The sequence below is a fragment of the Synchiropus splendidus genome, chromosome 15, assembly GCF_027744825.2.
Source record: "Synchiropus splendidus isolate RoL2022-P1 chromosome 15, RoL_Sspl_1.0, whole genome shotgun sequence".
NCBI classification, from domain to species: Eukaryota; Metazoa; Chordata; class Actinopteri; order Syngnathiformes; family Callionymidae; genus Synchiropus; species Synchiropus splendidus.
In genome coordinates, this window is record NC_071348.1 from 2,607,950 (window position 1) to 2,634,091 (window position 26,142).

Below are 26,142 nucleotides of genomic sequence, written 5' to 3' on the forward strand. Positions count from 1 at the left end.
TGTTTTCATGCTGATGGTCTGCATGGGTCAGTTTCAGTCTGAGCGATGGCGCCATCACCAAGGTGTCACATTCACATGTTGAGTTGAAAACTGAGTCGAGAACCAATGAGAGCGAGGCCATTTTGCTGTTATTGTCATGACATGATGGGAAAGTTCACTTGTTGTGGACATGGTCATGGACTATGATTCGCTGACAGTGACGGCGTAAGTTTGATGTCGGGGATTACGACGTGCCTGAACGCACCTGTGGGTGTGTTCATGAGGAGTGAGACATAGCTCTGCCTCCAACACAGCACGTCGCACCTCAAAATGTGACATTGCTGATCACATGAGATTGATTTCTTATTTATTTAAAAAGAAATGTTAAACTGTGCTCAGGGGTCACTCGCTCCTCGTATGAAAATACCAGAACATCTGACCTCATAAGGAACATATCAGTGAACCTGTTCCACCTGGACACAACACGGCAGGACTCTGAGGTTATGGTCTTCATGTGACTTCAACAAATCCAATTGGACCAGGTAGTTCTTGGTCTGTGAGGTAAAAAATGCAGTCTTGTTTCCCGGTGAAAGAACATCGATGCACACGCTGCATTGTAGTTTAATAAAGAGTTGTTTGTATTTAACGACAACGTCATGCAAAAAGAAAATAAATAAACATGGTTTCCGAGGATTGTTTTTGTTGGTTAGGGTGGAGACGACGGTCTGAATAAATATATTGCACAGGAACACAAAGGTGAGGAAACAAAGTCTCTTCAAGTGCAGTCTCGGGTTGCTGGTTCCAATCCTGCTGCAGCGCCCTCATGTGGTGTCCACTTGCCCGTCAAACTCCACATGACAAAAGGCAACAAGTCCATTGCTGCACTCCAGCGCCCCCTGCTGCCCGTCTTTGTTTACAATAGCGACTAAATACTTAGTTTCATATTTGTACACAAACTGTCCGTCCGCTCGTCGGCTCGCTGGTGTGGTTGGCAGTTTGATTCCCAGAGAATCCACCTTCAGTTGACCCTGGTCTACAGGGGGCGCCAGCACGAGGTGAGCTATGTACAGAGCTGCTCCGAAGTTAGTTCAGAGTCATACAAACGGCGTCATGACGGTGGACGAGTGGCGGAGGCCCTGGATGGCGGCGTACGGTCCCTGCTGGAAGTAGTGATGGTAGCGGGGCATGTGGAAGGACGGGAAGGTGGGTCCACTGGACCCGGCCAGGGCACCCGGAGTCAGTGGCATGGACAGCCGGCTATAAGGAGGCAGGGCGCCCTGGATGGGGTGCGGCAGGGAGGTGGGGCCGCCACTCATGGCCGACAGCGATGGTGGGTGCTGGAAGCCTGAGAAGCCTGAAGTGGTGCTGACCCAGGAGCCGAGCGAGAGCTGGTCTGAGGCCGAGAACGCAGACCCTGCAGGATCAGAAGCAGCAGCCATGTCAGTCACGGGCTCAGCACCAGTGGCTCCCAGATGGGCATCACCTCGAGCGTGTGTGGTGTGCGAGTCCTCCCCCAGCGTGTCCTCATCGGCGCCGTAGGTCCGGATGGGGGAGCGGGCGTATGAGTGCTTATGGATCAGGTTCTCCACACTCTCCCTGCAGCAGAAGTGGAAGGCACAAACCAAATAAATCTCTTTCCTTCTTCTCCAGCATACTCTCCTCCTAACAGTTGACTTGGTCTGAACACTGAAGTGACGTTTGACCTCTGACCTCCACTGAAGGCAAAACACCAGCTGGCCAGTTTTCGACTACACGTCTCGTCTGACTGGACGGTTTGTGTCTGTCATGTGTCCCGCATGCTGATTTGAGGTTGGCTCCTGTGTGTGTGGCCCCTGACAGCCATGCGTCCACATTAGCGGCCCCTCCTCTACAATCAGGTTAGGGAAGTGCAATATCTGTCAGCGGAGCAGTACAAATGTGTGCGCTGTGATCAGCAGCGGCCCCGGGGCGCCGGGCCTCCACACGCACTCCGTGGCGGCGCAGCCTGCTGGCTTCTATCAGTCACTGCGGCCGATTCAATTAGCCATGGAGGCAGCGAGCAACTCCAGACTAATGAGATTGTTCTGATCCCAGAGGAGCCATGATCTCCTGCTGCTCCCAGGAGGAGAGTAGGAGGAGGAGGAGAAGCGTGTGACAGAGACGTGGAGAAAATGCAGAAGAAGACGAGATGGCAAGAAAGAAAAGGAGAGGACAGGGAGGATGTGGAGGAGAGATGAGGTGGATGGGGAAGAGGAGGCGTGTGTGACTGGCAGCACAGAGGAATGGGAGCGACTTCAGTTATCTGATGAAGCATCTAGAAGTGTTGTGATACGCTTGACTTCATCCACACACCAACACTCTGGAGGCTCCAGTACCTCTCCATATCCGTGAGTCTGGACGAGTCTCTGAAGCCTTTAGCAAATGGGTTACTGTCGATCTTCAGCTTGGTGATCTGGACACACGAGAGGAGAAGGTTTGCTTTCATCCGCTTCTGAGAAATGGCGCGTCACCCACTCACCAGCTGGTTCTGGTACGCGGTGACGGCAGTGAAGACAGTCTCCACAAAGACGAAGGTCCGAAACTCCTCCGACTTGAAGTTGAGCAGCGACGCCGTGTGGTCCTTCTTTTTGATGATGTGGACCCTCGGCTGGTACTTGTGCATGGAGTTCAGGATGATCTGTGGGACACTTCTGTTAGCATCGCGCCACCATAGCAAGAAGAGCCATCCAGGCCGTGACACGGCAGATCAGTGCTGAAGCACTGTGGTGCAGATGTAAATCTCTGACGAAGAGTTATTGAATAAATGAGAGTTTGAATGTATTGCGTTTCCGCTGCAGAGTTATTGAAGCCAACGTCTCAATCTCATTACGCTGCTGCAGCCCTTAAGAGGGAGGGACGTGAGCTGAGGAGCCACAGGAGCACATCCAGAGCAAGGCACACAAGTACAGGGAGCCGTCTCTCGCCTCTCACCTGCCTCACCCTCTAAGGTTGATCAGCACGACCATCAGAACCAAGCTACTCAGCATGAGTTATTTCAGGATGTGTTGTAGGTCCACATGTGAGAACATTTGTCTGGGAAAGGTGTGAAGCCCAAGCAGCCACTGTGGTGGACTCACATGACCGTGCTGGTCCAGCTCGTTGTTGGTCAGCTTGACCTTCTCGAACGAAACCATCTGCTTCATCAGCTGCTCTCCCGTGAACGGTGAGTCTGGATGGACGTACAACCTGAGGAGAACAGCACATGGTCCTCAGTCCTGGTTCCCGTCAGGCCTCCTGTCAATCATTTTACACTCAAACTTTCATTCCTCGGCTCAGGCAGCTTCACCTGAAATCTTTCAACATGTGATGAATAAAACCTTGAAGAGCAGTCAACAGTTGGGTTCAAAAAATGTTTCAAAGACATAACCAGAACCAACACCTGCTTCGATGAGTTTGTCATTTTGGGTTAAAAATTAACATTTTAACTCCAGTGACTGTGTGTTTCTGTGGGTGACGGAAGTGTGTATCGTTAGTGCTGTAACGTTTGAGGCGTTATGGTGACGTCACTCGAGTTACACTTTTGTACAACCGCAGTAGTCCGCAGTAGTCACTTTCGACGCTGCTCACAGACGCTCTCGCAATACAACTACCCTCCCTTCACGTGCCTTGTGTTATTTTTGTTTCATATTATAATATTTTAGTACAGACAAACGAAACAAAATATTTTATCTGTGAACAAAAAAAAATTATTGAAATAATATTATATATAATATAACATTTTTACTTCCCGTAAAATTCGCTTTGTATTGATTTTCAATATTATAGAATTAACCTTTTCGTCGACGAGATCAGTAAGCAACAGGAAAATAATTGGAAAATATTTTGCGTCTCACTTCAGCGTCTGAAAAAAAAATACATTCAAAATTACAGCCCCAGTCAAAATCATAGTAAAAGTTAATATCGTTATCACATATAGATGGAAAATGTTTGCGACTAAAATAAAAAATGAAGTCGAAAAACAAAGCAAATAATCAATTACAAAAAAAAATGCGTGGCTAGACTCGTCGAATGCCAATAATTTGGCAAAAAAAAAATATTTGTAATGTATTTTAACAACTGGAATTTCTTCTTGGATCCACTGCAGGTTTGTCTGGTGCGCGTGGTTGTGTTCCGGGTGTCGGGAGACAAAATGTCGGCCTGCGGCCTTCAGCGCTTACCTGGCGGGCAGCGGAGGGTCGGCCTTGCCGGCCACCAGCCAGGAGGAGCGGTGGTAGGCGTATCGGTAGCGCTTGTTGTCCACCGGGACGATGTCCATGAGGACGATGTACTTGGAGTCCTGGTCCACTCCGGAGAAGGACACCCGGATGGTAGGAAACATCCGCCTGAAGAGGACAGGTGAGACGTTGGCGATGGGTGTGTTTCATTTCTCCAACTGTTGTTTTTTATTTGCTCGAGGTTTTGTTTTTATTATTATTTGTGTCTTGTGGCTCAGTTCCTAAGATAAACGGTGTTTGGATTGTGGAAAACACTTTTAGTGACAGGCGATGCGTCAACGCTGTTTACAGTGAAATTGTACATCATGTGTTTTGTTTTTTTATGTCGTAATATTTGTCGGTTGTTTAACTGTAACTACTCTGGTCAACATCTTTCGTGCTTCCGAATTTAAACTTCATGCACGGGTGAGCGTCGGGTGACGACATTAAAGTTGTTTCGTCGTCATTCTCGTTGTTTATATTTTCCATTTCTCCGTTTAATTCTTCTTGTTATTTATCCTTCCGTGTGTGTGTGTTTGTGTGTGTGAGTACGCGTATGTGTGTAAGAGAGAGGGATTTATTTTATTTTATTTTTAAGTCTGACGGAAGATTCGATCTCAAAACATGGTTCGTGCTTCATTTATAAATCATACATTCACGAAGTCATCTGCATCTGGAAGCCGATACATTTATTTCCGGACCTTGTGAACGTCTGGGCGGAAAAACAAATTGTACTCTAACTAATGCAATTAAAATAAATGTATTTTAGTATTCCGTTTGTGCAAATATATAGATATTTTATTTGCTATGTGAATATATTTCTTAATCATTTAGTTCGTCGAATACAATTTACTATTTTCGTATGCGTAAATATATTTCCAAAATTTTAGCTCCTCTAGATATAATTTTGTGTTGTCTGGTTATATATTTATTATTATGCTCGTCTTTATATATTAGAATATATAAGATATATTCTAATATATTATCATCTTAGCTGTCTACACATGTTCGCATTATTTTGTTTGTCTAATATGATTTCAATTGTCCAAACATATTTTAATGGGTTTGTAGAAATATATTTAATATAATAGATTGTTGTTTTTATTATTATTATTATTTGTTTGTTATAATTTGTTGTTGTTGTTGTTTTCTCGAAAAATGTGTAAATATAATTTTGAGGTTAAAATTCTAAATAAGTTTTATTTTATATATAGAATATATATAGAATTATTTTGGCATGTCTAATAATGTATATAATGTAATTGTTTCATTTAAAATATATTAGTTTCTTATTTTAGTCAGACTACATGTAATTGCATTATTCAATTAATATAAATATTAACTACTACTATTAGCATTATACTATTTTTTCTCCGACTGACTCCGCGGTTGAATGCGCCTCGAATAAAAGGTTTGTCACTGATCACTTCAGACGGCCGAACATCCGAGGAAGTTTGGGCTCAGTCGCCGTTACCTTCCGGACTTGGTGATGATCATTTCGGTCCCGAGCTCGTGGAATTTGTCCCACAACTCTTTGGTCTCCAGGTTGCAGGAGATCTTGGACATCTCCTCACTGGGGATTCCGGGATTAGCGGGGATGAGCGGCTCCGTGCACGCGGCGGGCGCGCTTCCGCCGAAGTCCCCTCCGTCCAGGGTGGAGAGTTCGGACAGTGCGGGCTGCTGAGACTTTTGCACGAACTGTTCTGTTGGATAGACACCAGATCATCTGTATGAGGACACGTGATCCTCACCTGCACGCTACAGGTGTGTTCAGAGCCCTTTGCTTCTGGTTCTGGAGACAAACACTGATTCTGAGCTGACGTCTGTGTCGTGTTTAAACGCGCCCGAGGAAGACATGCGGTCAGGCTCACCCAGAGGCTTGATAGTGCTCTCCTCCTCCACCTCCTTCTCTTTGCTCGCCGGCCTCCCGCTGGACATCAGCGCCGCGATGGAGAAAGCGTTCGCCCGCGACGAGAGCTGCGGTTTGGGAGAGGACGAGAACTCCATGTCGGAGGGAGGGTCCAATCGGGACCAAGTCGGATCCCACTTTTCTTCTTCGATATGCCTTCACTGATCCGATATCCTGGTGCTCACACACGCACACACTCACACACTCGCCGTGTCTAAGCCACTCATGATGAAGACAGACTCGCGGGGGTGTGTGGCCCTGGTGTGCCGGCGCAGGTCCCAGCAGCTGTGTGGGTCTCTCCAGCCCTGCTGTCCTCCCTTATAGTTGCACCCTCCTCCAATCAGTGCGCCTCCACGTCACGCCCCGGTGAGGGGTCTCTGCAGAGTGGGTGTGTGTGTGTGGGGGGGTCTTTGTGACTTCACGTCTGCAGAGATTCTGATGGTACTGGACCTCAAGCGTGGTCAGATGAAGGTTGCTGTTGATGTTATGCTTCTCCTCAGGCCCCAATAGGCCGCGGAAGTGAATGTAACATTTTTAAGAGAGTTTATGTTTCCCTCTGATGACGCTGAAAATAAATGCCTCAGAAACACATGAGTTCTGCTGCCACAGCACACGCTTCACCTGAGTGATCCCTTTACCCGACAACTCTGGTGTGGTCCCATGAAATGACGAGTAAATGTTATCCATTGAATTCACCACCTTCAGCTCTCTCAAAAGTGACAGATATGCAATTCTTCACCGCTAATTTCCGCATCTGAAGATAAGACAAGACAGATGTCTTCTGTGTAAACGTGTGTGTGCGTGTCTCCTCTTCAATGTCACTCTGGTCCAGGTCCGGCTAAACCCATTAGGCCTCTCCTGGATCCGCAGCTCCTCCATCACAGCGCTGCAGTGGCTAAACCAGATTAGCTCCAATCTCCGCCGGTTAATGTGCTAAAAGCTTCTCCGGCGAGGAATATTAGTATTCACACTCCGGGGCGGCGGAGCACGGACACGGCGGTGAACTGCAGCTTCTGCGAGGCGGGGGACGCAGAGCGGCACCTGGAGGAGACGTCGGCCTCGAGTCCCTCCAACACCCCGTGGACGTGTGTGAGAAGAGGAATCCACGTCGTGATGAGCTGAATAGTCAGACAAGAGACGCGAGCTCATCCAGACCATCGATCAGAATCTTCATCCTCGTGAGTTGCATCTCGGTGAAATTGGAGCATAAAAGTCTTCTTCAACATGGGCCCTCATTCACCCACACACACTCACGCGCGTGCGTGCGCGCACACACACGGTCCACTGCGTCGTTCATATGACTAATTAGACCAGCTTCACACTGCGTTGTTCCTTTTGATGTTGATCTCTGGTGCTAATTGCTGCGTCAGTCCCGGGCCACAGTCAGGTTAAGTTCAAATGTAGCTCCCCCCGGACCCCCCACCTCCCACTCACTAGTGGAGCTCCAACAGAAAGCCTCCTTCCAGAAGAATCTGAGGTGCATGGATTCAGTTTGTGGTTCATGATGGGCAGGTCACATGACCCCCCACCCCCTCTCATGCTCTGGTGTGGCTTCCTTTAGGTTCAGGAGAGGGCGGCCTTTCTTCCAGCACATGAACCAAGCCTCCTCAGAGCCCCTCACGGACCTGTTGGACTCTTTCAAAGACCAACTCAACGGTCACACCTCCGTCTGGTCAAACAAGTGTTGGGTCTTTAAATGGCAATGTTTGACGCTGCTGCTGAATAATGGAGGAGCTTGCAGGTTTAATGAAAGTCCAGGGCCCGGAGGGGGATGGAGGGGCTCCACAGACTCCCACGTCTGAACGGCACAACACTTAAAGCCTTTTTGCAGCATCGCGCTGCAAGCGAGCTGGAGGTTTTAGCAGCCGCTACCTGGTGCTAAAAGCTAACGGAGGAGTCAGGGGTCTTTAAGAAGCTCATCTGTGATGGTGTTGTGACTTGACCTGCGGGCCCTGAGGACCAGTCCGTGAAGTGCCAAGAGTCGCAGCTCTAAATAAGGACACAACTCGGACTTCAGGGCTGTCCAGGGGCTCCACTCCGCTGATGTGAGCCTGCTTAAGTTGAAGGTGAGGAATGTTCACAAACAACTTCAGAATCAGGACAGTAAATATCTCAGGTCAGGACTCGTGGACCAACAGCTCCACTCAGCAGAGGAAAGTTCCTCAACCCACTCCAGGCTCAGCCTGGACCAAAGCAGGTGCTGAGGTTGTCTGGCTGGTCCGTCACTGTAACAACAGCCGCCAGGTCTTCACACTTACACCTCCAAAGCAGCAGTTTCACAGACGCTCCTGGGCTCCACGTGTCGGGATCAAGCTCTAATCTGAATCTCTCTAAAATCCATCTGCAGGGATTAGCATCATTAGCATCGCAGCTAAAACAACAGCAGAGGGTGGCTGAAGAAAAGTGTGTTGTGTGGAGCAGTAATCCCAGCTTAGTTTCACCACCACGAATTGAGTGGACTCACAAAGAGTGATTTCCCTTGCAGGTCTTCAGGTACTTGTGTCACGTCTCTGTCGAGTCTTATCTGAGTCGTCTTTGACTGGCTTGACTCAGACTGTAATGATGGTGGAATATGATGCTCAGAAGTCCAGAGTCAAGGTGGAGTGTCTCACTGCCCACCATCACCCCTCTTTCTCAGCTCTGTCACATGATCCCGACACTCTGGTGCAGGAACACCACGTATGAAGCCTGCAAGATCGTGTGTATCCTCTTTATCAATACTATTGATCTGACAGTGTTTAATCTGTTAATCCATCTGGGATTATTTGATTCCCAGCATGTCAGAAGGTGTCTGCTAACAGGAGCTGGGTCTCTGGGCAGGATGTGATATGATCCGCTTCCAGTCTTTGACCCCATTAAAATGGCCTCGCGGGTCGGAGTTCAGGAAGAGGATTATAGGTCTCTGCCAGTGACCCGGACTGAACCTGAGGGGGAACATGGTCCACACGGCGAGACAATCCATGCCTGTATCGGTGATGACTGTGATTGTCCGCACACTTGGATCAGACTGAGGTCTGGTCTGGTTCCAGAAGTCAGCGAGTCCGTCACAGGTCCGACAGGCAGACCCGGTGTCTCTGGTCTCGGTGGTGGGCTGTCAATCGGGTCTGAGGACTGTGGGACGGTTCTGTGTGCAGGTGATGTTGATGTGAAAACTTTCTGAAGCTTCAGTTCCAGCTGAGAGGAGCGAGAGCAGGGAGATTTAAGGGGAAGTCAGCAGTCAGGTGGGGGGTGAGGGGGTCCTCCTCGTGCCTCCAGTCGAGCAGAAAATCTCAGCAAATTAGTTACAGCGACGACGGCTGGTCCGGGAGCTTTCATCCAGCTCAGCGGGGGAGCTGCCATGGGACCCGGATAAGAGCCCCCCTCCCCATAACATCTTCACAGCGCCCCCTCTCCTCCATTACTGCGACCTCAGAGCCGCTACACATCCACGCAGCATTAGCACTCCAGAAAGTGTTACACAAACAACTGCTGAGGAGGAGGAAGTGGCCAGATGATCCCCCCCTCACACACCTGCAGGGACTGGTGGATCCCAGCCTCATCACTGTGTGTGTGAGAGTTTGGTCTGGTCTAGTGTTGACGGGCCTTTGCTCTGTCCATATTTGTACATGTGAGTGTGTCAAGACGGAGCTGAGGAGCCAGATAAGAGCACGTCTGGGCCAGAGTGTGTGTGTGTGTCTGACATGCCAGGAGTCTGCTGGTGTGACCCTCTGAGTCTTGTCCAGCGCCAGGCTGTTTTCATTCTGTTGCACCTGAGTGAGTGTGTGTTCCTCAGGTAGATGGAGAGGAGGGGCCCGGATGAGAACCTCTCCACCAGACCTTCAGGTCAGCATCCACAGATGTCTGACTCCTCCATGAAGCTGATAGTTCTTCAACATCAACAAACAAACAAACCAAAGCCACTGTGTGTGTGTGAACATGATGCCCTGGTTACCATGACAACAGCTCCAGCACAACTCTTATCACTCCCAAAAGCTTTTAAAACATCAGCAAGAGAAAGAGCAGGAAACAGATCTGAGCAGTAAACAAGTTACTGCGCCACCACTTCCCGTATCCCCAGCGTGCTGCCGAAAACTGTGTGAGAGAGGGAGCGTGTGTGTGTGTGAGAGAGGGTGCGTGTGTGTGAGACAGAGAGAGAGAGAGAGAGCATAAGGGTGTGTGAGAGAGACAGGGTGTGTGACAGAGAGAGAGTGTGTGAGAGAGGGTGTGTGTGTGTGAGAGAGAGAGAGTGTGTGTGTGTGTGTATGACAGAGAGAGAGCATGAGGGTGTGTGAGAGAGACAGGGTGTGTGACAGAGAGAGTGTGTGAGAGAAGGTGTGTGTGTGAGAGAGAGAGTGTGTGTGTATGAGAGAGAGTGTGTGTCTGTATGACAGAGAGAGAGACAGAGAGAGCATGAGGGTGCGTGAGAGAGACAGGGTGTGTGACATTGTGTGTGACAGAGAGAGAGTGTGTGAGAGAGCGTGTGTGTGTGAGAGAGTGTGTGTGTGTATATGAGAGAAAGAGTGTGTGTATGACAGAGAGCGAGAGAGAGTGTGTGTGTGAAGGGGGATGAGGGGCATGTTTTGAGGACCAGGTCTTGGCAAGCCTTTGGCCGGTCCTCACAAGGTTTAGAGGAGTAAAACCTCAGAAAAAGTAGTTTATTCAAACTTGGTCTGAGTTTGGTTCAGAGCCCTGGTTCAGGTGAGTCTTGTGTTTAGGGGGAGAGCCAGTGGAAAGGGTGATGAGAGGTCCTCACAAAAAAATAGCTCAAGAAATGTGTGTGTGTGTATGTCTGCGCGTGAGTGTGTCTGAACATGTGTAGCTTGATAACCGTCTGCTGCAATTAATTATATTTTACCACTTTTCATTAACGACAGCTGACGTATGTGTGTGTGTGTGTGTGTCTGTACACACACTCCGCTGTCATGTTGTTGTTTAGCTACTTCCTCAACTTTCACTCTGTTTAATCGACAAACAGTTTTTATTCTCCCACGAAGACGAGACGACGTCGAGCCAACAGAGATAAAGTGACAGTCCTGCTCTGTGTCTCACACACACACACACACACACACACTGAGCCCCCTGTACTCTAGCTGCTAATGACGGACAGCTGAAGGCACACTCCCAGGGCGCCAATCAAATTTGCAGGCCTGTAATTGGATTAGAGCGGGCGGGGGGAGGGCTTTTATCTCCACCCCCCCTCCCTCACTGCCTTCCACCCTCCCTCACTTGTTTGTGCTCTCGTCTGCGGGTGAGTGATGGACAAAAGAGCGGCCTGTCAACTCCGGGCTGAGGAAGTGTGTGTGATTGTTGAGGAGGCCGCTGCGTGTGTGTGAGTGAGTGTGTCGCTGTGTGTGTGTGTCGGTGTGTGCTAAACATCACTTAGCTCATTGCCTGCTCTCTGTGGCTTTTCAGCAGAGCTCAACACTCCGAGACACAAAAGCTGAGAGTGAAGCGGCGAGGACGCTGCTGAAGAGCAGCAGGTGGAGGGAAGTGAAGGTCGAAGGGTCGCGCCACAGGTGTGCCAGGTGACCCCAGTGCGACGCTGAACTGACTTGCAGCCGCTCTGAAGTGTTGTGCTCCGCCCTCTGCTGACGTCTGGCGACACCACAGACTTGATGGTTGTTGCCCGCGACCGGGATCAGCCCTGAAATCTTAGCACTAGATCATGGTCCCTTTTCACCTGTGTGTCTGTCCTGAATCCCAATTTGAGTTATGTGACACTCAGAAGGACCAACACACACTCACCATTTCTCTCCGTCTCTCCTCTACTTGAACAAGTAATTGTCACCCTCAGCTCCGACACCGTTCTGGTCGTCTCACAGTCCTCCCTCCCACACTCCTCACAGCTAATCCCAGTGTTGTGAGTGTGAGCAGCACTTGTGCGGCAGGATTAGACTCAAGTGGGAGGACGGAGGTTCGTCAGGAATGTGGACGTACAGACGCTCTCAGAGGAAGCAGGAGTCATGTGATCCATCAGGGCTTGAGCTCTCAGGTCCTAACAGAAGCACAGTGGTCGGATTAAACCTTCATCCGTGGAGGAGACGAAGAGCATCAGTCAAACTCGCGGCTTGTTCCATAGCTCTGACTCCCTGCTGGTGTCTCAACCACAACATGGTCAATGCAGTCAGGTCAGCAGAAGACAAGGCGGACAACTTCCAGGAGCAGGGGTGACCTGAAGAGACCTGACCACATGGTGGAACCTGAAGAGACCTGATCACATGGGGGGACCTGGGGAGACCTGAACATTTTCAAACCGAATTTGGAGCGACTGGATCAGAGTCCAGGTCTGGGGGTTCTCGTGATCGAGGGTCTGGAGCTGCTGAGGACTCCCAGACTCTCCAGCGCGCAGCACACAAGACAAGTTAATCCTCCAAAACTCCACTTCATCTGCCTCCCACTCAGCAGCCCCCTCCTCACCCCTGTGATCGATCATCTACTTTGCTCGCGTGTTTGTTCCTGCAGACTTCAGTCGTCTCCATTTCTCAAACTGTCCTCGTCCACTTCTGCCTCTGTGGTGGACCACACCTCTCGGCAAGACCACGAGACACTGCTGTGTGAGCAGCTCCACGCAGAGTCTCTGGCAGACGACTGAGATCATGATTTGGAGAAAGTTCTCAATCAGCCGAGGCAGGGCCGCGTGTCAGCGAGCTGCTGTGATGAAAGGTCACATGACCTGTTGACTTTTGACCCAGCAGCAAACGCCGTCTGTCAGCGTCCAGCCAAGACCCCCCGCGCCCCCTTAGTCCAGAGCAGAATATCTGAGGATTAAAGTGTGAGAGCAGATCTGCTTTCTCTCTCAGATGTGTGTGTGTGTGTGTGTGTCAGTAGGTGCATGTCATGTGTGTGTCATAAATTCAGCAGGCTTAAGTGTGTGTAAACACACCTCCAGTACCAGACCGTGACACTCGCTGACCATGGTTGTGGGTTCAAAGCTCCTCAGGTGTGCGATTGTTGAGTCATGTGACCAGTCAGGTAGTTGGAGACAAAGTCACGGGAGCACCACAGTTAGAAACATGAAGCTAGGGTTGGGTTGTGTGCCTGACCAGGGCCCAGCGTGGAGCCAGTTCCTGGAGGGCCCGCTCGGGTTCTGGCGCTGACAGTGTGAAATGTGTTTGTGTCCCTGGAGTCCTCAGCCATATTCTGACTTGATCCTTTGAGCTGGAAACAACAAATCCCGGAGGAGATCTGAGGAGTCCTTGGCCCTTGTCTGCACAGCTGGATCGCTCCGGTCCCCCGCCTCGGGCGCCGCTTAAGTGGGACCTCATTCTCCAGCAAATCCTCCAAAGCTCGTCTCTGAGGCGGGCCGGGTCCAGGACCAGTTCTCACAGGTGAGCTTGTGCGAGCTGACAGCAGCTCTTCAGCGGGGCTTAGCGCCTCTTGTGTGGCGGCTTCGCCCGAGGCACCCGCCGCTGCCCCACCCTCAAGACCTGCTGGAACCGTGAAAAACACTCCTGTCCACGACACTCACACAGACACACACTGCCAGGAGTCAGCAAGGACTTCTGGCCGAAGACTTATGAGGGTCGGACAGTTTGGGACAAAAGAGCCTCTCCCACTCAGGTCCAGATCCTGAGAACCAGAACTTTCCCTTCCTAAGCAAAACAAGCAGCGGCCATGAAACTGCCACTTTTTCAAGTCTCACACTTTCGCTTGCAGACGCATGAGGAAGTTAAAGGTCATTTGTTAATACTTGATGTTTCGCCATGTCAGCATTTACGAGTCAACAACCTGACGGAGACTTCCTGTTCCTGGTGGTCCGGACTTCCTGTTCCTGGTGGACAAGACCACCCTGGATGGAGGAAGAAGAAAAGATCCATGTTTTCAGATCCATGAATGATTGGAGTCACAGGCTCACACCTGGAGGTGCTGATCCTCATCCCTGCTGTACAAACCTGATCATGGCTGACTAGAGGTCACACTGTCTGTCAGGATACCAGAGGAATGTGACGCGTGCGTTCAGTCTCATGACGTCACAACAACAAAAACTTGGACACTGAACACAACTTTCTCAGATGAGCGGAGCCAGAGAGTGGTAATCAAACTGTCCCAGTCGAGCAGACGCAGCAGCTGATCCCAGAGCAGCGCACAGACATCCCAAAGTTCCTGCAGGAGAAGCTCCCGAAGGTCCGGTCCTGGCCCTCTCTCTGCAGGACAAGTGTTTATAATCCCCAGATTAGTAATCTGATTACATTCCAGTCACTTCCTGGTTGAATGTCAGTGATGACATCATCCACTGGTCGTCCAGCCACTGAGGGTCTGCAGTGAGGTCCAGTCGTGTTTATGGAGCCGAGCTGCTGATTAGAGCGACTGCACTCGCAGTCAGTGTGTGGGCTCCACTCGCACACACAGACACACAAACACCCAAACAGACACACACACTTGGAGATAGTGTCACTGCTTCAGGCTCCAGGCCTCGATAAGACGGCACCCTGGAAGAAAGCGGCCGACTTGAAACAGTCCGAGTGGGAGATAGTGCCGTCGCCAGCTCGGTGACGGTCCTCTGCGCTCTTATCTGCTCCACCATGATGCTGCTGAAGCTGCAGGACCAAGGTCACGACCTTGTATTAGCAGAATTTGTCAGAAGGAAGATTCCTTCTGGAGTGTGACAACTTCACCACTCGCACTCGCTGTGACGAGCTAATGAGACCGTGCACACACACACACACACACACACCTCCATTCCTGGGTGTGTGTGAGTGTGTGTGTGATAAGCCTCGGGGTGATGGCGCCATGTTGATCCTCCTCTCACCAGAGCTGCCCGTGTTCCCAGGCTCTTGCGTGTGTTTGAACTCAGACTGTGTTGTGTATCTGTGTACGTGCTGTGTTTCAGTTTGTGAGTGGCTCTTTTATTGTGTCTATATTAAAGAACGCATGTGAGCAGGCTACAAAGCGTGTTCGGGATATGTGTGTGTGTGTGTGTGTGTATGAGAGAGAGAGAGCGAGCGAGCGAGAGAGAGCGAGGGGGCGACGCTATAGACCAACGTTCTGCGTGTATTGTTAGTGAAATCAAATCTTTGTGTGGAATTGGGATGTGGAAAGAACGTGTGTGTGTGTGTGTGCGCGCAGGACATTGTGCTGAGGCCGGGGCTCTTTGTCCATTAATGCTCCATTAGCCAAATTAGAGAGCTAATTGGGGAGGCGAGGAGAGCTCGATCCACCCAACTGTGTGTGTGCACTGCGGGTCCACGGTGAATGTGGACAGGAGGCTGGTGAATGGATGAATGTGTCTGCTGAGTCCCTCTGTGACGGCGGCCGCTGATGGGGTTAGCAGCTCCTTAGCTACTTAGCTGCTAATTTTTTGCACGGCCCATTGGGGGCGGTGCTGAGCAGCTGTGTCGACGTGTTGACCACCATCAAGCTCCCTTCCGGAAACATTACAACCCAGGCAACTCTTGGAGTCCAGAAGTGACTCCATCTGAGGCTCACTTTCACTTTCCTGTGTGAGTTCCTTGGCTTGAGTTCCGTCCCTTGCATCGGTTCTTGCTTGTACCATTGGCATTTCACCTACCTGACTTTGCTTGTGTTGTATGACCCGCTGTGTGTGCAGTCGTCATCTGTTGTTTCATGATGGATGAAATGACTGTGTCTCGCTTTTGCTTCTCATCTTTGTTGTGCCGACTAAGCATTTATGTTGAGACGTTGGTGGTTGTAATTTCATATTTTATTGGATGTTGTCAAGTTGCCACAAAGCCACCTGCCATTGAGGACCCCAAACTCCAGTGAGGAAGAGGAACATCTGAGGCACAGAACTTTATTCCTGTTGGACGACCAGGATGCACAAAAAAGGCAGGTTCTCCGGGACCGCGCTCCTGATTTATTCCTAACCTGGGATTATTCGTCTGAGCGCGGTAAACGCTCCTGACCGTAATCTGACACTAAATATGCAAATGGAAGCAAACGTGAAGCAGAAACTTCGTTTGTGTCACAGCAGATAAAAAGTCCAGTTCGTCCTCAGGAGGTCGCGTTCGTCCGCTCGCCAGCTAAATGGTCATGTGACCGCCCGGCTGACGTCCCGAGGTCTGACACGACTGCGGCCTTGAATAATTCACATCTTGTGTTTCTAGGAACTAAACAGCTGGACCCCTCGGCGAAGGGCCACCGCTGGCGTGGGGGTCAGAAGAACAACTTATCCTTGAAAAGAAAACCTGCTGTAGAGGGACCGGACCAGAACCCTCACAGAGGAAGAAGCGCCTCCTCTTCACTCAGTTGAGCGGCGGAACTTAATCACATCAGCGAGTTTGAACTGTTCTTCATTGATCAGCTGAGAGGAAGTGATGTGCTGCGACAGTCCATCAATCACTCTCTCTCACACACACACACACACACACACGTGTGTCTTAGCTTCCCCTGCTAACCGCGTGAATGTGCTAAACGACCTCACACACCAACCCCACGTCGCCGATCACACGCGCGACACTGACCTCATTGATGAGCGAGAAGACAGGCACGCCGCCGCACCAGGACTCATCAGTCAGGAGGTCATGGCGCCCTCATCATCATCACGGTGGCAGGAACAAGCAGCGACAGCAGCGCCGCACTGACATTGAGTGTCGGAGCCCAATCTGATGACTAAGAAGTCCTGATATGAGATTAGTGCCCGGGCGGCCCGGCTCTAAGTGGCCCGGCCCACAAATGGAGGTCTGAGAAGATAATAATGCTACAATTGCTTTTATAGGCAGCGACTCATTGGATTAGCGACCTGCGAGAGAAACGCCGCTTCCACTTCAGCAACGACGGAGAAACGTCAGGGAAAATGGATCCCGGACCAGGAGGCGATCTTCAGCTGAGGGTCACTGGTTCTGGTCTGGTTCTGGACCGACCCTGAGTGTCTACTAAAGAGATTAGCTGCTTCACCAGAATTTGGTGCCTTTCAGAACCTGGACTGGACCTGCTGAGACTTATACAGACACATGGTGCATGCTGTCTGAGTCTCTGCTGGATGTCCCAGCTTCTCACTCTCACACACACACTTGCACACAGGACCGGTATCGATCCATGAGCAGGATTATTCAGTACATCTCGGGGAATTGGGGTGGGGGGGCTCAGGGACGGGGCAGGCGGTGGTGGTGGGGGGGGGCACGGCGTCTAATCCTCTGCCGGGGAAGATAAACTGACTCTGGTCACATCTGGATCGATACAAACCCACTTGGGCTTCAATTGGAGGAGAGTTCCATTAACCATAAGTAAAAGTTCTGCCGGCTAATGAGATCAGCACCGCACCCGCCCCCCCTCGCTCCAGCTCACTGACCCCCCCCCTTCCCCGACTCTCATCCCTGTTTGCAGGCTGACAGGGCGACCTGCGGCGGCGGCGTTGACTTGACGATGGTCCTGACAGATTGTGACGGCAGAATGTTGGAAACGGCAGAGCAGTTCATGATGTCACAAACCCTCCATCCTCTCTGCTGTCCTGGACCCACACGAGATGCCAGTCTGGCCCCGGGAGGCCCACGGAGCAGCGGCCGCTGTGAGTTACTCGGATGGCAGCAGCGAGGCTGGGAGACAGGCCTCGAGGGAATGAACACAGAGTTGACCTGTGGCAGAAAATCAAGTCTCAGTGAGGACGGACAGAAGCAGACGGCGGCTGGAACAAGGCCACGCTAACATGACTTACAGTCATGAGCAGCAGCTGCCTGTCAATCAAAGTCTTTGTCCTGTTGACGGAGGAGAAGGTGGAGGGGGGCCCCACCTGTCAATCACTGGCTTTGTTCGCTAACTGGTCAGCTGATCGTTTAAAACCTAAAGTGCAGAAGAGAAGACGGGAACTTAGCCTTTACCTCCATGTTTATCAGATATGAAATATGTCAATTACGTTTTAAAGTGTGAATTTATATTTTATTATGGTCACGAGCACATGACTAGAACCATAGAGGTCGACGACTTCCACCAAGTGTCATAATGCGGGAGATTAAACGGTTGTCTCCCCCTAGGGGAGAGAGGAGGAACTGCAGAAGGCCGCGTCTGCGCCTTCATCAATGCTGACGTTAAAAACAGTTTGTGTTACACACTTTGTCTCTGGGCTACTAATGTATTCATTAAATTGTTGCTGCAGTTGCGCATGAATTCGTCTGAGCGGCTCATTATTGATCCGCCTCTGTCCGGACCGGGACACCGAATGACAAGACTTTGTTTTAGTAAACAAGCATGTGACTTTAACTCATCGAGTATCTTAAAGTGTGAGAGTGTATGAGTCTTCACCTGTGGCTGTGTAAGTGTTTCAATGTCAGTGAGTGTGCGTGTGTCGCCATTGGTGCTGCAACTTCAGGTGTTGAACTCGGTTCAACCGCAGACTCGTGACGTCCCGGTTGGTTCCAGGAAGGCGCGGTGCAGCAGCTCCACCTCCAGCACATGTTACTGGACGAGCAGGGCCCACCACAGCTGCCGGTCAGAAGAGGCGCCATGACGGTGATGGATGTCCGCTCAGGTGTTCTCACAGACGACGACAGTGGCGGCGGCCGCAGCCCTCTAATGCGTCATTAGGCCATTACTGGCCGCCGAGAGAGCACTTATGTGGGCTCCATCAATAACACGTCCACGTTTGGAGCGCAGAATTAGTCATCGAGGAGTTCTGTCCAATCAAAACTCAGAAGAGAGAAATTTCATTATTGTTTAACACAGTTACAGTCAGAGCTTCATTTCCATAAGAGCTGTGCGTGAGTGTGTGTAAATGTGTGTGTGAGCGTCTGTGTGAGACCCGGTGTGTGTGAGTGTGTGTAAATGTGTGTGTGAGACTCAGAGTATGTGAGTGTGTAAATGTGTGTGAGAGACAGTGTGTGAGCGTCAGTGTGAGACTTGGTGTGTGTGAGCTCTGTGTGAGACCCGGAGTGTGTGAGTGTGTAAATGTGTGTGTGTGAGCATCGGTGTGAGACTTGGTGTGTGTGAGTGTGTAAATGTGTGCATGCCAAGACCCAGAATTTGGCAATTTTGCACCAGTAGATTTGCCTCATGGCAATCAGATGTCCCCAAAAGTTAGTGAAACTAATGTGCGTGTGTGTGTGTGTGTGTGTGTGTGAGAGAGAGAGAGAGAGAGAGAGAGAGAGAGAGAGAGAGAGAGAGAGAGAGCGAGAGAGAGAGAGTGTATGTGTACCTTGTATAGCTATACCTGTGGGGACCAATTCTTTGTAGGGACTTTGTGGCCGATACCCACAAGGTTAAGCCTCAATTTGAAGATTAAAACTTCAAAATAACTGGGTGATTCTAACTGGGTCTTTTCTCAGTTAATCACCTGCCACATTTTGACTTTGCGTGTTTGGATTGTTCATCGTTGCATCACCTGCGGTCTCCATGGTGACTGGCAATAATGACTGCATCACCCTGATGAATGAATGATCCATGAGATTCTTTGACGGAGTTTCTTCAGTTGCCCATCATGGATTGTCCGTGTTCATGATCCTCTCCAGAGTGAGCAGAGGCGAGGCTCATAAGTAGGGGGGAAAGCGAGCCAGCTGTCGGTCCAGACGCAGGCCGCCACACCGACGTGTCCTGCCCTGTGTAGTATCGGCATATGTCCAGCAGGAGGCGGAACCTCCACATGTTGGACAGCAGGATCAGCTCGGGGGGAGGTGAGGGGGCAGTTCCGGGGATCAGAGACTGTCCGGTCTCGCTCTCACCGCTTGCTGTCGGTTCTCATTGTCGTGTCGGTAACCATGGTGGTGAAGAATCGAAAACAGTCCGGGAGGACGGAGCGGGACAAAAGTCCCCTGGCTGCTGGGAAAAGTCCCGGCAGACGCGGAGGGAGGGACGGCAAGGCAAGCGATGGCTCTCACTGCCTTGGACTCATCAGACACCGGCTCGGACTGAGTTCCTCCATCGTGGCCAAGCACGGACTGACCGTGCTCCTGGGTGAGTTTGGGCCGTTAGCGTGTTAGCCGTCTGTGGCTAGCTGGCTAGTTAGCCTGCCTTCCAGTATTGCAGCAAGAGCCACAGCAGCGGTGCATCATCGTGTGCACCGAGCTCTCCGGCATGGAGCCCCTTCACTGTGTGAGTGAACTTGTCTTCTGTCCACAGCTGCTCTGACCGGATACCTGCACTGGTAAGTCCACGACACGGTGAGCGGTGATGTCCCTGCTTCTGTTGAGGGACATGAAGAAAAGAGGTCAGCAGGAGAAGCTCAGACCTGGGTCACCATGCCAACGTTTGTTGTAGAAACGTGTTTCTTAAGAATGTGCAGAGTGGTGAGCGCTCGGTGTAACCACAGACCTCACCCTGGCTTTTGTCCGAGTGAGACAGTGAGCAGGGTGGGTCCCCCTCAGGTGGGCTCACTGGCAAAGTGAAGAGCGGCTGCTGCACACATCCACCACCAGATTCACAGGCTGATTCTCCTCCGCTGACAGGTCTCACCTCTCCCAGCTATTTGAGAACGACAGGCACTTCTCACACTTGTCCACCCTAGAGAAAGAGATGGCTTTTCGCACTGAGATGGTGAGAACCTTTCTTTGTCATCGGCTCTTTACTTTGCTGTGGATTCAGGAAAGTAAGGAGAGTTACACTTGTAGAATTGTGTTCTTCCTTTTCTTCATCGTTTCCATCATCAGACACCTCAGTAGTTGTCTTTGTCTTCTTCGTGTCCAAGCCATGTCCCAACCTGAGTTCCCATTTGGAATTGAAAATGGATTGTCTTTTCACAAGGGCTTGCTTTTTAGGGCAGCAGATCCAGAGTTGACACACTGGCTGACCAGTGTGTCAACTTTGCTCTACTGTTGTGTTTGCGGACGATGACGATCAATATTCCAGCTCGCCGACATGACCTTGTCCCGCACATAGAATGCTGATCACTGCTTGGTTCTCTCTTTTCGATTTCAAGCCACATCAAAAACTTTCTACTACAGTTGGGCCCGTGTCACTTTGGCTTTCCAGTGAAGCAACAAAGCACCTTGTCATGACCTGAGCGTCTTGTTTCAGTGTACATGTATTTTACAGTCACCAGGGAAACACATAACTCTTCTTCAGTACTACTTCATCACTCCACCACTCCTTCTTTCCTTCATCTCTCCTGCATTGTTTCCTCATCAGCCCCTCTGCAACTCTTGTGTTGGGTTCAGGGTCTCTACTACTCCTACTACAAGACTATCATCGAGGCCCCCTCTTTCCTCGATGGACTGAGCTCCATCATGAACGATCGCCTGACCGAGCACCCACTGGTCATCAACACGCTTAAGAGATTCAACCTGTATCCAGAGGTGAGACCTTCTTCACTAGATCAAGCTTGAGTCTGTGAGGTTTGGCTCTCACAATACAAGTAAAAAGTGAATAGATGTGGAAACATGGCGGCAGGCCTGTCACTCAACAGCAGTTTTGGCTTGTGGATCTGCGTGTAGGTGGTCCTTGCCAGCTGGTACCGCACTTTCACCACTGTCCTGGGCTACTTTGGTATCCCCACAAAAACCTGCTGGTCCATCAACAGAGGGGAGGGGCTCACCCCGGTGGACAGTTGTGAAGGTAAGGACGGTTGTCCTGAAGACCTCAGATGAAGAACCAATCAGATCTCACATCACCTGAGTCTTGCTCCACCCTCGCCAGGTCTGGGTGATCCAGCCTTTTTCTATGTTGCTTGTGTTTTCCTGCTCAACGGCGTCATGATGTCCCTCTTCTTCATCTATGGCACCTTCCTCAGGTACTAACTGGTCAAAGGTCAAACAGAAAATCGGGTCACGTAACAAAAATCATGTGTCTTGTCCAGTGGCAGTCGCCTGGGCGGAGTGATGACCACTTTGTGCTTCTTCTTTAACCATGGGGAGGTGAGTGTTTGCTCATGGGGGCCTCCAGGGGGCAGTAGAGGTTTCCTTTCATGTCCCAGTCGTGGTCTGATGGGACTGACCACTGATTGTGACATCACGGCAGTGACTCAGGAGCGATGCTGAACACTTGTCCTTCCTCCGACCTGTTGCAGAGCACCCGCGTGATGTGGACCCCTCCTCTCAGGGAGAGCTTTGCATACCCCTTCCTGGTCCTGCAGATGCTGCTGCTCACCTACATCCTCAGGTAAGGCCCTCCCCAAATCTCCATCTGTCTTCATCTTCACCCTGCGGCTGTCCCCTCAGGATCAGGTCGCCTGGCAGAAGTTCCTTCATGGTTCTTGGAGTCTGTAATCTGTGCTTTATGCTACAGTGGCAATTCGCTCAGTTCGTGCTGCTCACTCAGGTTGGAATCCTTCACCTCTTTCCCTGGAGAGCCTGGACAGTTAATGATGAAGCGATGATGTGCTTCACAGGTGGCATCGCTGTTTGGGTCCTACGTCCTGGGTCACCTGGCTGCGGTCACGATGCAGAAAATCCTGGTCACTCACATGGTCAGTAAACACCAGAGACGGTGGATAAATGGTCACGAAGGCCACACTCGTAGGGGTGGAAGCCCCAGCTGAAGTCATCTGCTGAAAGCCCTGGGCTCAATGTGGTTGGTGTCTGCTCCTCAGGTGGCTCTGGCCGCCTGCTTCCTCCTGATGTTCGGGAACGCCATGCTGCTCACCTCCTTCTACGCCTCCTCGCTCATCTCCCTCTGGGTGGGTCTGCAGCTCAGGGAACCGGATCACGGTTCAGATTCTGACTTTGTCTCTCTCATCTGTGCAGGCGGTCATCTGGCTGCGGCACAGCATCGCTCAGTCCTTCAAACCGGGCTTGGTCATCTGGGTGAGCAGCTTCAAATAGCCCACACTTGCACTCCACGTATTTCATCTTGTGTCAGGTCCTCTGTGATAATCCCAGATTACCCATAAAGTCAACTCAAATGATAGGCTTCACCTCAGCTCTCCTCCACAGGCGCTGCAGGGTCTGGCCTGGGTCGGTTCCACTATTGTGCTCAAATTCCTGCTCTCCACCGTCCTCGGCGCGACAGATGACGTAAGTCTCTTGTTCCTCTGGGCATGAGTGTGGACCCTGTAGCGGATCCCCTATATCTGCAGGCGCACATCAGCGGACTGATCAAGTCCAAGTTCACCAGCTACAGAGACTTTCACACGCTGATGTACACATGTGCTGCTGAGTTCGACTTCATGGAGATGGAGGTACGACACTTGTGAGGAAGTGATGTCATCAACATGTTACACGTTCCGCCACTGTGCAACACGTTCGTCTGCCACTTCTGTCTCAGACTCCAGTTCGCTACCTGAAGACTCTGCTGCTGCCCGTGAGCCTGCTGGTGGTCGCCGTCATCGCCTGGAGGGTAACTGTCATCTCCTGCATCACATGACATGCCGGTCTGACCAATCTGATCTCTAGACTGTGCAGGACATTGTGCGGGTAATGAGGGACGGCGCCCGGCCTCCTGTTGATGAGAGCGAGGCTGCTGCAGGGTCTCTTCACCCACATTTCCCTCCCAGCTCACCTCACACTCAACTGACTTCTCTTTTCTTCTCCTTCCAGGTCTGAGGCAGCGACTCAAGCAGAGGTGAGTATTGGAGCAGTCACAGTTGGATCTGTATGTAAACAGGAACCTGATGAGGTGGAAGATTTTTGAGATCGGCTTCCTCTTGGGTCCGTGTTGGTATGGCCACTAAGTTCTTCTCTGTGTTTGTGTGCAGTTGGTGTATCACTGCCTGCAGCTGGTGGCGTTCGCTATCCTCGCCGTCCTCATCATGCGGCTCAAGCTCTTCCTCACTCCGCACATGTGCATCATGGCCTCGCTGGTCTGCTCTAAGCAGGTGGCTCCCTCTTGGGTCTGTCCCTCAGAGACCTCAACAATCTCTGCTGTAAGCTCTCTGTTGCCCCATTGCAGTTGTTTGGCTGGGTCGGGGACCGGGCGAGGCAGCGGGTCGCGGTTTTCGTGGTCATGGCACTGATGGCTGTGCAAGGCTTTTCTAACCTACAGTCCCAGTGGGGGATCATTGGAGAGTTCAGCAACCTGCCACAGGAGGAGCTGCTTGACTGGATCCAGGACAACACCCGACCTGGTGAGTCCTCTACTCCAGTGATTCTTAACCATAAGGCTGTGGCCCATGGTTGGGCTGTGACCCCTCCCAAGAGGGCCGCTAAAAGTTTTTTTTATTTTACCACTTTGGGCTACGAGGGCCGTGAGAGGCTCAGTTTTAATACATTAGCCACGTATGGTGGCAGTAGTGTGTCACTGATTTGACTTTTGATGGCCGCAAAACTGTGATAGTAACAACTATTGAGAAGTTCTTGAAAAGAAACAATGCTGAAGAAAGTGATGTTGAAGCAGTTTTGAAAATGGATTGGAAAATTTATGGCAATTACACTTTACTTATATTTTCTTTGGGGTTTAAATAAAATATATTACATTTTATTTTATGATATTTAGACATGGTTTTATTATATTTATTTTATTCAGAATTTTATTCGTTATTTCCCATTTTCTCATCAGTTTGAATCAAGTGGATTTTATTTCTGTTTTTCTTAAAACAATTTGGTTCACCATGTAAATTTGGTGAATATGACTTGCTCCTGGTTCTGCTGCTGGTTGGACATTTCGATGACAAATAAGTATCTTTGCGATGATCATATGGTTTCAGGTCATTTCACAACATTTTTTTGGTTTGTTTACGTCTAAGTAGATTCAATATGGTTATTGATCACAAATGAAATGAAGAGTAATGAATCAGTTCTATTACTGGGTCTAAGGGCCCATTTGTTCTGGGAAAGTTGGGCCCTTAGATCAAAAAGGTTAAGAACCCCTGGTCTACTCTGAGGATGTTGGTCTGGTCTCTGACTGTCACTTCTGGGCATAGACTCTGTGTTTGCAGGTGCCATGCCAACCATGGCCAGCATCAAGCTGTCGACGGGTCGGCCTGTAGTGAACCACCCTCACTACGAGGACGCCGGCCTGAGGTGAGTGGAGGACAGTTGAGGATTCTGGACCACTTCTCTGATCCACTCATACATGTCACCGGGCAGGGAGCGGACCAAGCTGGTCTACTCCATGTACAGCCGCAAGTCAGGGGAAACTGTGCAGCAGAATCTGATAAAGCTCGGTGTGGACTTCTTTGTTCTGGAGGACTCGTGGTGTACCCGCCGGACCAGGTACCTCCAAGTCCTTCTCCTGATTAGTCTGAAACACTTGGCACCAGTCAGCAGAGCAGAAACACATCTTCTTTCCTGGTTCCCTTCTGAGTCCGTTCTTCTGTCCTATGCATCTCCTGCAGGCCCGGCTGTAGTATGCCTGAGATTTGGGACGTGGAGGATTCCCTTAATGTGGGCAGAGTCCCACTGTGCGTGCACATGTCCAGAAACCCACTTCCACACTTCATCAACGTCTTTGCCAACGACGTCTACAAAGTTCTCAAAGTCCCCAAAGATGGCAGATGATGAAGTCTAGCCGGACCATTCCTGAGTATTTTGTGAATCCTGGACTGAGCAGGTCTGCTTCTAGTCCGGGCACAGACGTTGGTTTCATGTTTCAGCCGGTCTGAGGGGAGACAGAGACAGAACCAGTTTCTTTTCTCAACTTTGTTGTTGGTCATTTCTGAAGGTCATGGGTCCATATTTGTGTTCTGGTGTCCAGAAAGAGTCTCGGACTGATAGAACCAAGTGATGTAGACATGTCAGGGACCTTCTCTCAGGCGTCCATAGGTTCACGTGAGACAGCTCCTGTTGTATCAGCTTCTGAGTTTGGAAACAAAGTTGTCAGTGTTTGCTGTTTGGGTCTGAGTCGCGTGTTCCAGGATCAAGCTGAATCCGAATGCAGAGGGATCTGGAGCGGACGAACAAATCATGAAAAGCGTTCTTGTCTTTTGTACTTCTTCCACCGTCTTGTTAATAAAAACTTTTTATCCGCTGTTCATTTGACCTCCCAGGTGTCATGTCACGTGGTCCTCCAACAGCATTGGAACCCCGGTGTAGCCAGTGCACATTCGTAGAAATCCCAATGTTTTCACGTGTGGCGTCTATATTTGGGTTTAAATGGTCTCTGTCCTCGACTTTCTTCTTCAACAAAAAGTTGTAGTCGTCAGTGTGCGTTTTCATGTCCACAGAGAATAAGAATCCGAGACATTTAACGAGCAGATCCATCGACATGAGATTAGATTATGAGTGGCATGTTGTTTTCTTTCCACTCATCTTGTCTGTAAAATTTGAGAATGCACAAAGAAGGTGGCGGCTTGTCACTTGTCACTCGTAA

At 50.5% G+C, this 26,142-nt stretch overlaps 2 protein-coding genes across 3 annotated transcripts; one reads left to right on the forward strand and one right to left on the reverse strand.

Moving 5' to 3' along the window:
* Nucleotides 1-802: 802 nt before the first annotated feature.
* On the reverse strand, nucleotides 803-6,359 carry tbx20 (T-box transcription factor 20). 2 transcript variants are annotated; one of them, XM_053888329.1, is made up of 8 exons: nucleotides 6,062-6,359; nucleotides 5,665-5,893; nucleotides 4,155-4,319; nucleotides 3,075-3,183; nucleotides 2,477-2,635; nucleotides 2,334-2,410; nucleotides 1,463-1,575; nucleotides 803-1,393 (listed from the first exon to the last, which is right to left on the reverse strand). In XM_053888329.1, exons 1-8 carry the CDS (start codon nucleotides 6,195-6,197, stop codon nucleotides 1,074-1,076), a joined length of 1,308 nt encoding a protein of 435 aa, XP_053744304.1. In that variant the 5' UTR covers nucleotides 6,198-6,359; the 3' UTR covers nucleotides 803-1,073. The 2 variants fall into 2 exon arrangements, with proteins under 2 accessions (XP_053744304.1, XP_053744303.1); XM_053888328.1 differs by having other exon boundaries at nucleotides 1,463-1,620.
* Nucleotides 6,360-19,632: 13,273 nt separating this feature from the next.
* Nucleotides 19,633-25,806, forward strand: dpy19l1l (dpy-19-like 1, like (H. sapiens)). The gene is made up of 22 exons (XM_053887160.1): nucleotides 19,633-19,917; nucleotides 20,083-20,107; nucleotides 20,409-20,496; nucleotides 21,117-21,254; nucleotides 21,393-21,513; nucleotides 21,595-21,688; nucleotides 21,755-21,812; nucleotides 21,965-22,056; nucleotides 22,116-22,215; nucleotides 22,286-22,363; nucleotides 22,487-22,573; nucleotides 22,641-22,700; nucleotides 22,830-22,910; nucleotides 22,973-23,074; nucleotides 23,161-23,232; nucleotides 23,289-23,362; nucleotides 23,433-23,457; nucleotides 23,591-23,710; nucleotides 23,785-23,959; nucleotides 24,755-24,854; nucleotides 24,921-25,046; nucleotides 25,169-25,806. Exons 1-22 carry the CDS (start codon nucleotides 19,722-19,724, stop codon nucleotides 25,329-25,331), a joined length of 2,175 nt encoding a protein of 724 aa, XP_053743135.1. The 5' UTR covers nucleotides 19,633-19,721; the 3' UTR covers nucleotides 25,332-25,806.
* Nucleotides 25,807-26,142: the final 336 nt, after the last annotated feature.

What these genes read in the sequence shown, in the direction of transcription:
- tbx20 (XM_053888328.1), bottom strand. Translation starts at nt 6,197, where the DNA reads ATGGAGTTCTCGTCCTCTCCCAAACCGCAGCTCTCGTCGCGGGCGAAC. An exon ending in ATCATCACCAAGTCCGGAAG is followed by an intron (nt 4,320 to 5,664) that starts GTAACGGCGACT and finishes TGTCCTCTTCAG; the next exon opens with GCGGATGTTTCCTACCATCC. An exon ending in AGCTGGACCAGCACGGTCAT is followed by an intron (nt 2,636 to 3,074) that starts GTGAGTCCACCA and finishes AGTGTCCCACAG; the next exon opens with ATCATCCTGAACTCCATGCA.
- dpy19l1l (XM_053887160.1), top strand. Translation starts at nt 19,722, where the DNA reads ATGGTGGTGAAGAATCGAAAACAGTCCGGGAGGACGGAGCGGGACAAA. An exon ending in TCCTCGGCGCGACAGATGAC is followed by an intron (nt 22,911 to 22,972) that starts GTAAGTCTCTTG and finishes CTATATCTGCAG; the next exon opens with GCGCACATCAGCGGACTGAT. An exon ending in AGGCAGCGACTCAAGCAGAG is followed by an intron (nt 23,458 to 23,590) that starts GTGAGTATTGGA and finishes GTTTGTGTGCAG; the next exon opens with TTGGTGTATCACTGCCTGCA.